A 13,845-nucleotide genomic window follows, 5' to 3' on the forward strand; every position below is an offset into this window, starting at 1 on the left:
CCAAGACCAGTCTGCACCCGTCATGAAAAGCCGTCACCAGATGGGCGATGGAGTTGCTGTAAATATCATAGCTGCATCTAAATATATTTAATATAGTTGTTTATTGCCTGACTGTATAGCATGCCTTCACAACAAATAAAGTGTTTCATTCCAACATGAGAAATCGACCTTTTAAAAAACTTGAACACCTATTCCGATAAAATGATTAATATTTCTGAAGCTATTGGCTATCTGAAGAGGTTTGCTTACAAAATAGTAACATTTTAGAGGATATCACCACCTGCGTTTTTAAAATATTGAGCAATGAACTTAAGGTAATATCTTTCTCCAAAATGGACGTGTAGCATGTTGGATTGAAACCCTTTAAACATACGTAGCAATGCTGGATTCACTACTTTCCAGGCCATGAGTGACTTCTTGACCCCTCTTCATGATATTGTTTGCATATGGACTAAGAGCTGAGCAGCACCTGATATGTTTGAGATGTTCCTCTTGTCGACTGACACAAGGCCGGAGAGGAGACTGACCTGCAAATCCCCCTCCTGTTCTGACCCGCGGAGGCGAACCCCCCCCAGGCCGCCGCCGCCCCGGGAAAGGCACCGAAAACAGTTTTTTGGTTTTTGGTGAAAACGGCGGCGCAGACCGTCAGCCGGTGCCGTGGCTGCTGTAGTCGAACACGCCCTTCTTGAAGAACGGCGAGAACTCGCAGACGGCGTGTTTGGAAAGCTGCAAACCGCCGTCGGCGTCGGCTCTCAGGGGAGAGCTGGAGGAGGAGGACAGCATCACCCGGAAGAAGTTCTTCAGGTACCGCTGGAGACAAGGAACAGGAGGAGAACAGGCTGTTAACTCAAGATTCCCCACTAGTGTTTTCTAGTAGTGGTGTTGTGGTTAAAGGATACGGCCGGTGTTTTTAAATTCATTTCTTATCGTCAACAAATCCGATGAAAATAACAAAATCAACAATGCGTTTCCTCCCGTTACTTTCCGACTTCCCGCGTTCCCTTTTTAGCCTTCGACCCGGAAGTCATCGGCTCCAACTGTAAGCTAAAAACCTTTAAACACAGCTCACAGAGACATAGTTTACATTTTGACTGGTCCCAGTTTTGGTTCCAACCCGGCGTTCACATCTATTGCTACAAAAGTGACATAAGAAACAGCAAGTCAGTCATTTCCAGTGGCAGCTGGCGACACGAGAAGACATTAGACATAAAGTTAGAAAATTTTCAACTTTATGAAAATGTGCTATGACGCGTAGGTGCGACAACTCAAGCGAACCAATCAGAGCGCTTGTCGAACACAAATACACAACATTGGTTCCTACATACAGCATGGAGGAAAAGCTAATCATCGCGGTTACAGGGACTTGACGAGGAAAAACTAAACTAATGTACAATCAGCGGGAAATGAATTGGACAGTGACATTTAAGCCAAATGTGATAGACATACACTATCTTCATCGAAAAGCATGAAATGAAGTAATAGTAGCAGTACTTTTGTAGTAATAGTAGTGGTGTAGTAGTAATGTGAACGCCCAGTCATGCTGGGTGCGGAACTGAAACAGTAACAGTGCTGTTCACTGTTGATTTGGATGCTCATGGGACAATAAGTTAGATTCCCTATTGCACAAAATGACTCTATATATATCTGCGGGGGTTGATAGTGTTGTTGACCAACACCGGTGACTCAGCGATGACTTGTCATGATGTCTGGCTGGTCTGAACTCAGTTTTGACCCCTTTCAGACAGAGAAGTCAGCCAAAAGGTCAAACCCGTCCACACTGGCTTTAACAAGCCGTCAGTTTCCCGGCTTGTACGCTTTCACACACAAATCACTCCTGCTTTAATTGCTAGGCCATGCAAGACGCACAGGCATTTGTTTTATCATTTTTATATCTGCAAATGAATAATCTAAAGCAGTGTGCCGAGTCAAAATGTCAAACCTCCCTCTGCCCGAGGCTATATGTTCTCAGTGATCCACAAATGACATCTCACTGTGGAGCCGCAGACTTTATTCAGACCAGTATAATGGTGGGAAAGCAAATTCTAATGGAGGAACCCAGGTGAGCCTTCTTTCCAGGAACGGTTCACGGAGTTGGCTAAAAGTGGCATCATACCAACAAATTTCTTACAGCTCTAAGGACAGGACTGAGAAATAAGGGGCGAAGTGGGGAGACTACTTGGAATACACTGCTAATGTGGACAGATGTTGAAGTAAAGCACATACCATGTACATAATACTCACACACACAGCACAACTACACATTCTTTATATGTCTGAGAATTAATCTGTTGCTTGTAAATTAGATGAGATTATGGTGCATATTAATGTAGGAATATACCTTTGATGTATTTATTTATTTTATTTTTTTGTATTTATGATTATTATTATTATTATGTTATAGATGTATAGGAGTCATTTGATTTGTTGACCAGAATGTGACAATGTTTATACAAAAATCCACTAAAATACTAATTACAAAAAAAATAAATGTCAAACCTCCAAGTGATTCCGTCGTTCAGCAACCATCCTCTCATCTCTGTTTCCAAACAGCTTCTTAGGAGGGAATTCAAGAGCTGCCAGCTGGAAAAGATCCGACACATCACAAACTTCAGATACAAAAATTAGTTCATATGAACCAAAATAATGGAAGAATAGAATGGGATACTTAAGGAATATATTGTCATATTTATATCAAGACTTATTTTTCTGCACCAGCCACTTGCTTGTGTACTGCGGTCTTCCCTGATTGCTTCATTGGAGTATGACAACAAGCCGTTTTAATTTACAGACAAATCTATTCACTTTTTACCTGTGTAAGAACTACTTTGTGGCAAAGGGTCTGAACGGACTACATTTCAAAATGTGAAGGCAGACAGTGGAGCAAAATGTTTCACCTCTGGGTATTTCAGTTTGAGGCTCTTGTGCAATTCCCGAAAGCGGCTGTACCGTCTGAACACCGTCCAGGTCTCATCCATCACTGTGATCTGGAGGAGAGAGAAAAGTCTCAGATGAGATGAATAGAGAGATAAACAGGTAGACAATCAGATAAACAGACAGATAAACCGACAGACAGAAAGAGAGACAGGTAGATAAACAGGCTACGCGTCAAATGTGAGTCACATTTTTTCAATTCTGATCTGGATCACATGGATCTGTGCTACAAAATCAGATCCAGAGGAAACCCTCCGTCATTCACCTGACACCACTGTCATAATTTTGTGTCCCGTGTCAGCTTGGCTAAGCAGAGTTAGCATGGAGGATAACAAGACACAAAGATGGAAAGAAAGACAAATAGTCGACTTGTTTGGTATTTGGGGAAACGGATCAATTCAGACAAAACTCAAAGGCTCAATACACACAAAATTTTTAAAAATATGGCAACCCCTCTTTGACCATATAGAGACATTGCAGTTCCAGAGTGTACCTCAGTGAAGCTGGCTGTTGGTTATTTTTTATTATTTTTCCTTTTAATCTTGCTCCTTACTCGATAGCACTAACAGTAATTACTTTGCATTATACCATAGTCTGGATGAATACTTGATTCTGATTGGCTGCAGGGTGTCCATTAATTCCTGATAATGGACACCTACTAAGTAGTTCCAGTGAAACTGTCTGTTCGCCGTTCTAAATTAATGCGCTGGCTACGTAGCATCAGCCTGTATCTAAAATGAGTAACCATAGCAACAGCCTCATCCTCTGAACACCACAGGATGGCGACTGTAACACACAAGCTGCAGGAAGTACACTGCCCCTCTGAACTGACTGATACTTTGCATCACATACGGTAAGCGATCATCTCACATCCCATTCGCTGTTCAACTCTCTGCTTCAGGCTGCGGCCCACAGACACATGGCCGATCTCATCTGTTCGTGAAAATCTTGATATTGATTTGGGGACATTGACATGGCTGATAGCTAGCTAGTCTTGTTGTTAAATATACTGTCAAATTATATTTACTGTTTGTTATTGACTTTGAATGTTGCTAGCATAACGTTAGCTTTCTGGCTCATAGCTGAGCCAAAGGGTTCTATGAGCTGAGCGGACTAGAAATATCTCCTGCTGCCAAGTCGTATCTAAGGTTCGTCCTATTTACTGGAGCAGTGAACAACGTTTCCGTTGCATAAGAACCTTATGGGACGGTAATGATTGTTCCAGGTATTAGTCAAACCCTCAGGTGTTACCAGGGAAACTGAGTTATGGCTTGTGAAAAACTTTAGATTTTGATTACAAAACGCATGAAAACATAAATTAATGGTCTTCATTTTTTTTTCTTTGGCAAGTGACCATGGTATAAGAGGGATAATGCCCTTCGAGGAGTCCATTATCAGGAATTAATGGACTCCGCTGCGTGTCGGACGGTTCAGGCCTCCCCGTCGTCCTTTAATTCCTGCTAATGGACACCTCGTCGGGCATTATCTCTTACATATACCATGAAGACTGTGTTTTTTGTTTGTTAGTTTTTGCGGCGGGTGGGGGGGGGGGGGGGGACTCAAAGGCTCAAACTGTAACTGACCAGATGTGACATCTTTTGTTAATTTTTTCTGTGTCTTTTCTACATTCATATTGGTGTCAGATTTGGGTTACATCCTACAATAGATATGAACAGTCATCCAAAAAAATCAGATATGAGCAGCAATTCAGAATTGAACATGAAGGCCACGAACAGATCAGAGAGACAAACAGATGAGATGAAACAACACAGATGAGATGGATAAAGAGTCAGAACAAGAACTACTAGGTGTCAGATCATCAAATCATGAATAGTGATGACAAAAGGTGAACACTGCGGCTGCAAAAACCCACAAAGTCAAAGAACTCACCTTGACCTCGAACTCAAAGTGCTCGTCCTTGCCCTGGCCTCGCAGGACGTAACGAGGAATGCTAATCTTTACCGGATCCTTGAGGCAGTCGGAGCTCTTCCCGAGAGGAACAGAGACCAGACGCTGCAGAGCCACCGGGAGAGAGACGGGGAAACAAAGAGGAGGAGGAGGGAAGGAAAGACATGTGGAAAGGAAAGTGTTGGCTCAGAAAAAATTACAGTAATTGTCACAAATTAAATTCAACATTGATTTTAGAAGAAATTGAGAATGATTCACTATGATTGCCAGATGAAATTGGACAAAATAAGATTCATACAAGTACCATCTTTATTTATTGTTCTGTTTACATAATCCAATTAACATATTTTCATACAATATAAATCATAAAGCACATTAAACATTCTTTCTTCAAATATATATATTAATCATATTTCCTTTGTAATCACATCGTGAGAAATCTACCTGGAAGTACAGATTATGTTAATTTGTCCACATCATAGATTACAAATGTGCAACTGCAAAAATGTGAACGACCAAATTGTGCAATTAAGTGACATTAACGTTCTCCCTTTCATCAAAACACTGTGTAAGACAAATAATATTAAACAAGAACCAACATGACAGCATGACTAAAATAACAGGAATAAGGCAAAAGGCCTCCAGACTGTCACACACACACAGAAATACAGAGAAAATATGTTAACCTCCATTCAATGCATTCTTCAATGGTGACGATATACTGTGTAACATATAACTGATACAGATGACAAGAGGTTACAGCTCACAAGAGATGAAGTGGCCCGTGTTTCTTCATCTCACCAAAGGCAAATTATCTTAAGAAAAAAACTTCCTAATTTGCAAAATTACACATTTGAAAAATTACATTTGAACAGCACAGTTAAAAGCAACATGTAAAACATTTTAAAAGATGTTTTTTAAAAACAGTTTGCTCTCTTTATCTAGAACATGGAAACAGATCACCTTATCATAGAACATTTGACGGCTGACAAAAAGCTGTTTTTCAACAGATATTCAATGCGACCATTTGGTACTTGATCAAGATAATTAACATATGATTCACATTTTCAAATAATATCTCATAACATTTTTTTCCTATGGCCAGAACTTCTTTGTTTAACACACTCCCAAGAAAATAATTTTGAAGGTGACTCCTTGATAATTTATCTTTTTCGTGGAAAAAATGAAGCAAAAAAAAGATGATCAACATTCACCATTAGGTAGTGAATGATTAGGGTGAAATCAGGCCGTAGGATCCTGAATCAGGAACACAGATGGTGAATCACGGTCACAGCTTCCTGGGTGCAGCCAAAAGATAACTTCCAGGAGTCACACAGTCGGCTGGAGTCAGAGAGGGACGGCACCTCGGCAGAACCTCTCCTGGACTCCACCTTCTGTCCGGCCCGCAGGTTCTGAGCTGTGAACACGATGTCCACCACCAAGCAGCCGTCGCTCTGCCTCACGAGCAAACATCTGATGTCCGAACGTTTGCGGAGCTCGAGTCCCTGGAACTGGGGGTGGACGGGAACCAAGCTGGAGCCGCGCGGCACGGGGTGAAACACGCCGTCCTCCCGGAGAAGAGCGACGCGAGTTTCTGTCAGGAGGAACTGGAAGATGGCGTCCTGAGGCAGGCTGGTAGAGTTCTCCAGCTTGACGCTGGTGTAGAGAAGAGGACAGATGTTGGCCAGGGAGGATCGGTCCGGTCCCTCCATGTTCCCGTGTACGATGTACAGCAGGTCGGCGAGGACCCTCTTGAATCTGGAGGTGACCCGAACGCCGTTGTCCAGCAGGACATCCGGGACGCTGGCTGTCCAATCCAGAGAGAGGCACATTAGGTCTTCATGGAGCAATGGATGTTCTTCAGTACCTTCAGAAAACTTTCCAGGAGCGAGAGCCTTCAGTAGAGCTTTGCAGAACTCCTGGGTGAGCTCTTTGCTGTGGGTGAAGACGGCCAAGATGGCATCCTCAGTGCAGCCAATGAGGCGGACATGCTGCCCTGCTAAGCTAATCTGGATCTCCTTGACCTCCGTGAGATAAAAATGGTGAAAAATTGCTAAGGTTTTATTGGGATCATCTGAGTCCATGGCAGTGGAGACGACAAATATGTCCTTCTCTAACAAAAGCAAGCACCCAGGTTGTGGGATTGGATGTTTACAATTTGCGGTTTTGAGCCAGTAGACACTCAATAGCTTGTTGCCTTGAGTTTGAGGCACCAGTGTCTCCAACATGTCCAACATCTTCTGGGACGAGACAGACTGCAGCTCAGAGAGGGCCGATGGGAGCCGCACCAGCCTCTGAGTAAACACTTCAGGACTCGTGGTTCTGAGAGAGGACACCGATCCCTCGGGCCATCCTGAGCTGCCTGGCGTCACAGACAGGCCGCCGGCCTGAGGGAGACTGAAGGAGCAATCCCCAGACAGATCAATAAAACGGACTTTGTTTTCGTCTACAGGACAAGGATCTGGCAAAGGCTCAGGCTGCATTCGCTGAATTAAAGGAAGATCTTTGGACATCATGGTGACATACTCAGACAAGATCATCTTCATTTCGCCTACTCGTACGTTTTGAATGATTTCCCGTGTGCTCTGCAGCCGTCTGCCGGCGTCTCTGTACGCCTCAGACAGCTTTCCAGCAAAGTATCCGAGCACGTAGTTCTTTTTGGCCTCCAGGTTCTCCGTTAGAGCATCTGGACTGACTTGCTCTTGTTTGATTTGCCCATTTACTGATTCCTTTGACTTCTGCTTGGAACTGATGAGGCCATTGACAAAGATCTGCAACTTTGATGTTTGATTACTGGACACTTCTGCCTCTTTTATTATCCCAGCATCACATGGTCGGTGTTTGACTTCCTCCTTAGAGTAGGAGTAAGAGCATCCATTCTCTTTTCCACTCTGTGTGAACTGGCATTCAACCTTTTTATCATCATCAGGAACACAGCGGGCAGAGTTGCATTGTCTTTCATCAGTGATATTTTCATTGACGTCAAAGCTGCTCTTGGTGTTTGTCGATGTGACACCAAACTCTTCACGTCCGACATCACAACTACCCCGCTCCCTCCTGGCTTGGCCCACTTCTCCTGGGTGCATCTTAACTCCTTCTTTTCCCGGATGCATTTTCACTCCTTGCAACTTCTTTTTTTCATCTCTGTAAAGCATTCCCTCTTTTTCAAACAAGACTTTGGGGGTTTTTCTAGTTTCTAGTTCGTCGTGTCCGTGCAGCTTTAAGAGGCTGTTCTGTGGTTCTTCTGAAGTGTTTTCCTGGCCGTTCCTGGGAGCGTTTGCCTCGAGCCCCGGAGCGAGCAGGAAGCTAGGCCACAACCCGCAGGCTTTCTGTGTGCACAAGGGGGGAGTCCATGACTACAACTTCAAGCAGGAGGTGAAGGCTCTTTGAATTATCGTCCATAATCCACCCCAATATGAATTAAATTCCTCCATCACCCGGTGTAGAAGTGAGTGGTCAGTGATTAAAATTAACAGAACGGTGCAAAGAGATTTCACATGCAAATTTGGATGCAAAGTACACAAAAAAGAGCAATAAATGTACTAAACTTCCTTTTAAAAATGTAAAGACCTCAGACCTCAGCCAAACAGCAGATAATTCTTATTATAACCTAAGTGTTATAACCTTCTTGTTGCACCAGATGGATGGAGTTTACAGAATCAGGACAATTCAGTTAGTATCGGGCAAGTTCTCAATCACAGAGAAACAAACTAATTTAACTACGTCGATTGATTTTTATTTGACAGATTTTAAAGTACACATAGGTTTGAAGGCCCTTAGGCCACAGCCATACACATATAAAATTGTCGAGGAATTCAACACACAATAAAGTCAAGAAGACTTATTTCCATTGTGGTCCTCGTTGTAAAAAGCAATGGTCAACACAGGCAGGTCTTGGCAATGCATGAATCACTTAAGACATAAAAAAACATTAGCATATTCATTATATAAAATAACTTACATTCAAAAAACGCATTAATTAATAATAGACTGTCAGCAGCCATCCCTTCACTGCTCTTTTAAAATGGTTAGCAGTGACAATTTCTTTAATATAGGATGGCAATAGATTCCATTCTGTAGCTGCTGAGTACAAAAAGGTGTTTTTCCCTGATGCTCTTAAACCTACTGGGGACAAAATCTGTTACACTGGCTCTAGTCGCATATCCATGAGTATCACTGACGTTCCTGAGCTTTATACATTAAAGTTTTATACAAATGTATATATGAGGCAAACTCCATCCATCTTGCATTCAAGTAGACTAAAAAAAAAAGCATAAAAAGCATTTGCAAATACAATTTAACCCAGGTCTGATTCTAGTTTGTTTGAAATAAAGGATTGTGACTTGAGATATTTTATTTTAATTTGATTATTTCGAAGTGTTTTTTTTTTTCTGTTAGTCTACTTTCCATGCATCAATTTGCAAACATCCTTGAGTAGAGCATGAGCTTCCTGTCCTTGGTCCTTCCCCAAAATACATAATGAAAAGGACACAAGGAGAAGTTATGGTTCGACTGGAAGATTCAGAGTTGCCAAATCGCCAAGACTGACACATGTAGCGAGTGTGTGTGTGTGTGTGTGTGTGTGTGTGTGTGTGTGTGTGTGTGTGTGTGTGTGTGTGTGTGTGTGAATGTGAATTCCTGTGCTTGGCAACCCTGAAGATTCAAAATGGAAACCCATTCACCATTTCCTTGAGTTTAAAGAGTAACTAAACCCAACTCTGTGTAAAGCCTGACATCTAATGGTGAAAAACATGCCGCTGAAATGGCAGTCTGCTATTGGCTGATCTTTGGTACCAGGTGATGTCACCACTCTACAGAAGGTGACACACAGAAAGCCTGTCATTAGATGTCAGGCTTTACACAGATTTGGCTTTGGGGTTTAGTTGTTCTTTAATTTATCAAATTACTTGAGGAATCTCCCTCAGATTTTTTGTTCTTATAATTTTTTAGCATGCGTACAAGATGGCACTTTTTATGTAATTGTTAAAGAAATTAGAATTATCCCAAAACCCAAAATAAAATAATAGTCTTACCTCATATTTAAGCTTCCTTGGATTAAAATGGTTGTGCAGCTTTTCATCATCCTGAAAAGAGTAAAAGTTAACATCAGCATCATCTCAGTCAGTATCCTGCAACGTTAAAATTAAACAAAATATTCTGAATCTGCAAAATCACAAGCAGGGTTTTGAAAAATCTGAAATGGGGTCTTGACAGGATGAATGAGGAAAAACCAGGTGGAGAAAAAGCAAATCAGGAGACCAAGCTGATTGGTTGAAGTGTGATCGAGTCAATCCATAACCATAATTGGGAGAAGCATGCAGATTGCAGATCGTAGTGAAAAGTACAGAGCTGTGAGACCTGGTCTTACCTCATCTGTTAATCTAACAGAACTACAGTCGCTAACCTCGTCCTCCTCCTGTGGGTTAAAGAACTAAATATCAGTTCTGGACAGGGAAACTAACCTTTTTACTCTCAGCCTGCCACAGCAGCTGATGGATTCAAAAACTCATCATCCACTTTTACTACACAAAAACAAAGCTTAGAGTGGAAATGAACCTCCAGATGATCAGAGTTTACTGCCAAAGTGGCCGTTGGAGTCGAAAAACCTACCAGCTACAGCCAGAGTTGGTCAGCATTGTTAAAGGTAATAAGTATGATTTTTACTGTCCCATAGCACAAAATGACCACAATATATGTTCAGGGGGTTGATAGGATTGTGGATCAATACCAGTGACTCAATGATGACTTGGCCAGCTGCTGAGATTTCTGGTTGTCAAACTCACTTTCCAGCCCGTTCTGTTTAGGAACAAAAACTCTCCACCCATTGGACAGTTCTGCTGCACTCATGTTCACTGTACATCTGACAATTTCACATCTCTGACAACTAACACGTGTCAAGTTACTGTCTATCACACTGTTACAAAAACATACACACAGTTTGGAGCGTAGAGACAGAAGCTTTTGTTCTCATAATGGAGCGGCTGGACTCCGTTCTCAAATGGCGGTAAACAATGTTTCTTCTGTGAGGAAACCTTAGGAAGTGGATTTGATTTTAGCCAATTAAAAATGCTTTGAGATAAATAAAATAAAGTTTGATTGGCTATAACAGAACCTGAGAGACGTTACCATGTTCACGCTAAAGACGTCATCAAAATAAAGTCCTAAATGAAGACTCAGTTGGACCAGTGCGAATCCGAATTTATTTTCCGGGTCGCATAATTTTAATATGGTCGCACTTTACAGCTCCGTTAAAGATTTTTAGGCATTTTTGCTTATTTTGGCATTTTTATTTGATAGTTCACAGTGGAGAGAGGATGACATGTGACACACTGCAGGTACATGGCAGGTGCCTTAGATCACTGATCCAGCAGGACGTCCTGGGACAGGATGCTAAACCCCCCCACTGAGTCGCTCAGTGTAAACTGCTCTGAATCAGAACATCAGCTTAATGCCTAAAATGTAAATGCAACTCACAACAGTTAGTTATGTGTTGACCCATATTCATTTATTAACCCTTCTGAGTTTTCCATGACAAAAAAAGTGTTGATAAAAGTAATAATATGATACAGGTCCACACATCAGATCTAGATGCTGAATGGAGAGAATCAGCAGAAAGTTGATAAAACCGACAAGCTAATGGAACTTGTCAGGTTGAATCAGGTTTCTGCTTGGTGTGTTGAGCACCAGGTAATATCCTGATCCTCACCTTGAGGGACTCGGAGGACAGAGAAAGCTCCATGTTGCTGCTGTTGAAGAGATTCAGCTTCCGTAACCTTCTCTGGACTTCCTCTTCAATGTAAGCATTTATCCTGCTGGAAAATGGATGTGAAGAGACAAAATGACCAGATGAATAAGATCAATAAACACAATCCACCATGTTGATCAGCAGAACTGCTTAGAACTTTACCAGTATTAGAGGCACCATAGTCATCTATTAGCCAACACACACACAAACAGGATGTACAACATTATGTAAAAGTGGCTCCGAAATAGACACTTACATTTGGCCATAGAGCCTAGCGCTGGACGCTATGGTTGAAATCAATATACATTTTTTTATAAGTCACTATATGGCTCATCTATGCAAAATAACCTGTTAAATAATATAATTGATGTTCATCGTATTGGTCATGTTCAGTGTGATGTCAAACAAAACTCTGAAACATGATACACAATAATATTGAATTATTCCCCCAATAGAGCCCCATCTGACAATACTTTTATTGTCATTGTGCCATTTCTAATGAGTGAAATACATCTGAAATTAACCAATTTTTCCTTTTCATGGGGACCTCATGAAATCCCTTCAAGCACTCCCAGGGGTCCCCAGACCACACTTTGGGAACCGCTGTGTTATAATAAGAGATTAAACTAAAGAATCCCTGTGGGGAAACTGTGCCGTTGCAGCATCAAATAATACAAAGGAAACACATTAAGTTGGAATGTATGTATGAGACTAGGGATGTTAATGATTAATCGGCAATCGATTAATCGCCGTTAAGAATTTGATCAATCATGCATATATTAACTGATTAATCGACAATGTAGGCTATGTGATATTTCTCATATTTCGCTGAAATCATTTACCACCACGAGAGGAAGATACAGAGGAAGAAGAAAGCCAAGCAAGCGGGCGAAAAGAAAAGCATCACACCCGAAAAGACAACAGGATTCACTGTAAACATTGTAATACAGCAGGTCTATAAGCACAGTGACAGGGAAAGCAGGAAGATCTTTTAGGTTTTGCTTGGTTGATTAACTTGTTGAGTCGGCCTAAAGACAGGTGTAAAAACACGCATTTTCTATTTTCTATTTTCTATGTCAAAAGCTGTTTTTTACATAATGATTAATCAATTAATTGGTCGTTAACGTGACTGGCGGTCAATTAAGGAAACTGATTGGAATTTGCATCCCTAGATGAGACTGTAAGTAAGAAAAGTATACAGCATTAGGATGGTGTGAAAATAGCAGCAGTGATAGAAGTAAAACTTTCTGGGACAAAAAAAGGAAATTGTGAAATAGCTGCAGAATGAAGTAAGTAAATGATAATTGAGTGAGCGTACCTGTCGTCAGAGAGCGGCAGCACCGTGGTCAGGCTCTGGATGGGGCTGACGGGGGAACTGGTGTGACTGGTGTGACTGGTCTTGTCTTCGCTGCTGACAGAGTGAGTCCTGGAGTTTCCTTCCCCCTCGCTGATCCTCTGCCTCAGCTTCTGGATCTCCCGCTCCACTCTGCAGGGACAGAACAAGGCATCCGGTCCAGGAGACGTTAGACCCTGTCCCGCATGTCAACTGAAGCACAGACCGAGGCTATTATAGTTTTGCATTTTTCATTAGTTTTTATTTTTATTTCGTTTTGACTTTTTGTTTTCAATTTCAGTTTAGTTTTTATTAGTTTTTAAAGCGGGTTTGCTAGTTTAGTTAAGTTTATTTTTTTGAAAATGCTTAGTTTTAGTTTAGTTTTTATTAGTTTCAGTGTTAATTTTAGTCGTTTTTTGTAATATGGGGTATTTGTCAGGGGCGAGATTCAAAAAGGTAAAAAAAATTGAAAAAAAAAATTTGAAAGATAGATTTCATATCCACCCAAAATACTAGGCTTATGTATGAAATGAAATTTACAAAGACGAAAACTAAAGACATTTTCTCTATAATTTTAGTTTTTTAGTTAGTTTTGTAAACACACAATACAGTTTCAGTTAGTTATCGTTTTTTTTGTAAAGCCTCGTTTTTATTTTTATTTCAGTTAACGAAAATGTTTTTTCACACCTAGTTTACATTATTTCGTTAGTTTTCGTTAACGATAATAACCTTGGCGGACACTTTCATCAGAAGGGCCTTACAGTCCCATGAGGCAAGTGCTGAAACGATTAATATCTTGTCAAATAACAGGATTAGCACATACCCCTACATGTATGTAAGGTAGACAGATAATGATATGTATGTCTGATTGTTAGGTTATGTTATTTTATATCCTCAAATTCTTGCCTTCGTCTATCTGTTTAGTCTG

General features: G+C 41.2%; 1 protein-coding gene across 1 annotated transcript in view; it reads right to left on the reverse strand.

The window, feature by feature from the left end:
- Positions 1-2: 2 nt before the first annotated feature.
- The window catches only part of kif16ba (kinesin family member 16Ba), a gene marked incomplete at its 5' end in the record, with an annotated part of 34,294 nt that continues 20,451 nt past the window's right edge, over positions 3-13,845 (reverse strand). Inside the window, 9 exon segments of the mRNA XM_071529010.1 lie at positions 3-810; positions 2,497-2,580; positions 2,895-2,984; positions 4,822-4,944; positions 6,126-8,168; positions 9,873-9,923; positions 10,208-10,255; positions 11,546-11,648; positions 12,903-13,070. Coding sequence (XP_071385111.1) covers positions 646-810; positions 2,497-2,580; positions 2,895-2,984; positions 4,822-4,944; positions 6,126-8,168; positions 9,873-9,923; positions 10,208-10,255; positions 11,546-11,648; positions 12,903-13,070 — 2,875 coding nt within the window.

The sequence above is a fragment of the Centroberyx affinis genome, unplaced genomic scaffold (assembly GCF_046629955.1).
Source record: "Centroberyx affinis isolate AG114_WGS23_722 - 3 ecotype Tasmania unplaced genomic scaffold, CSIRO-AGI_Caff_v1 ptg001752l_1, whole genome shotgun sequence".
Classification (NCBI taxonomy): Eukaryota; Metazoa; Chordata; class Actinopteri; order Beryciformes; family Berycidae; genus Centroberyx; species Centroberyx affinis.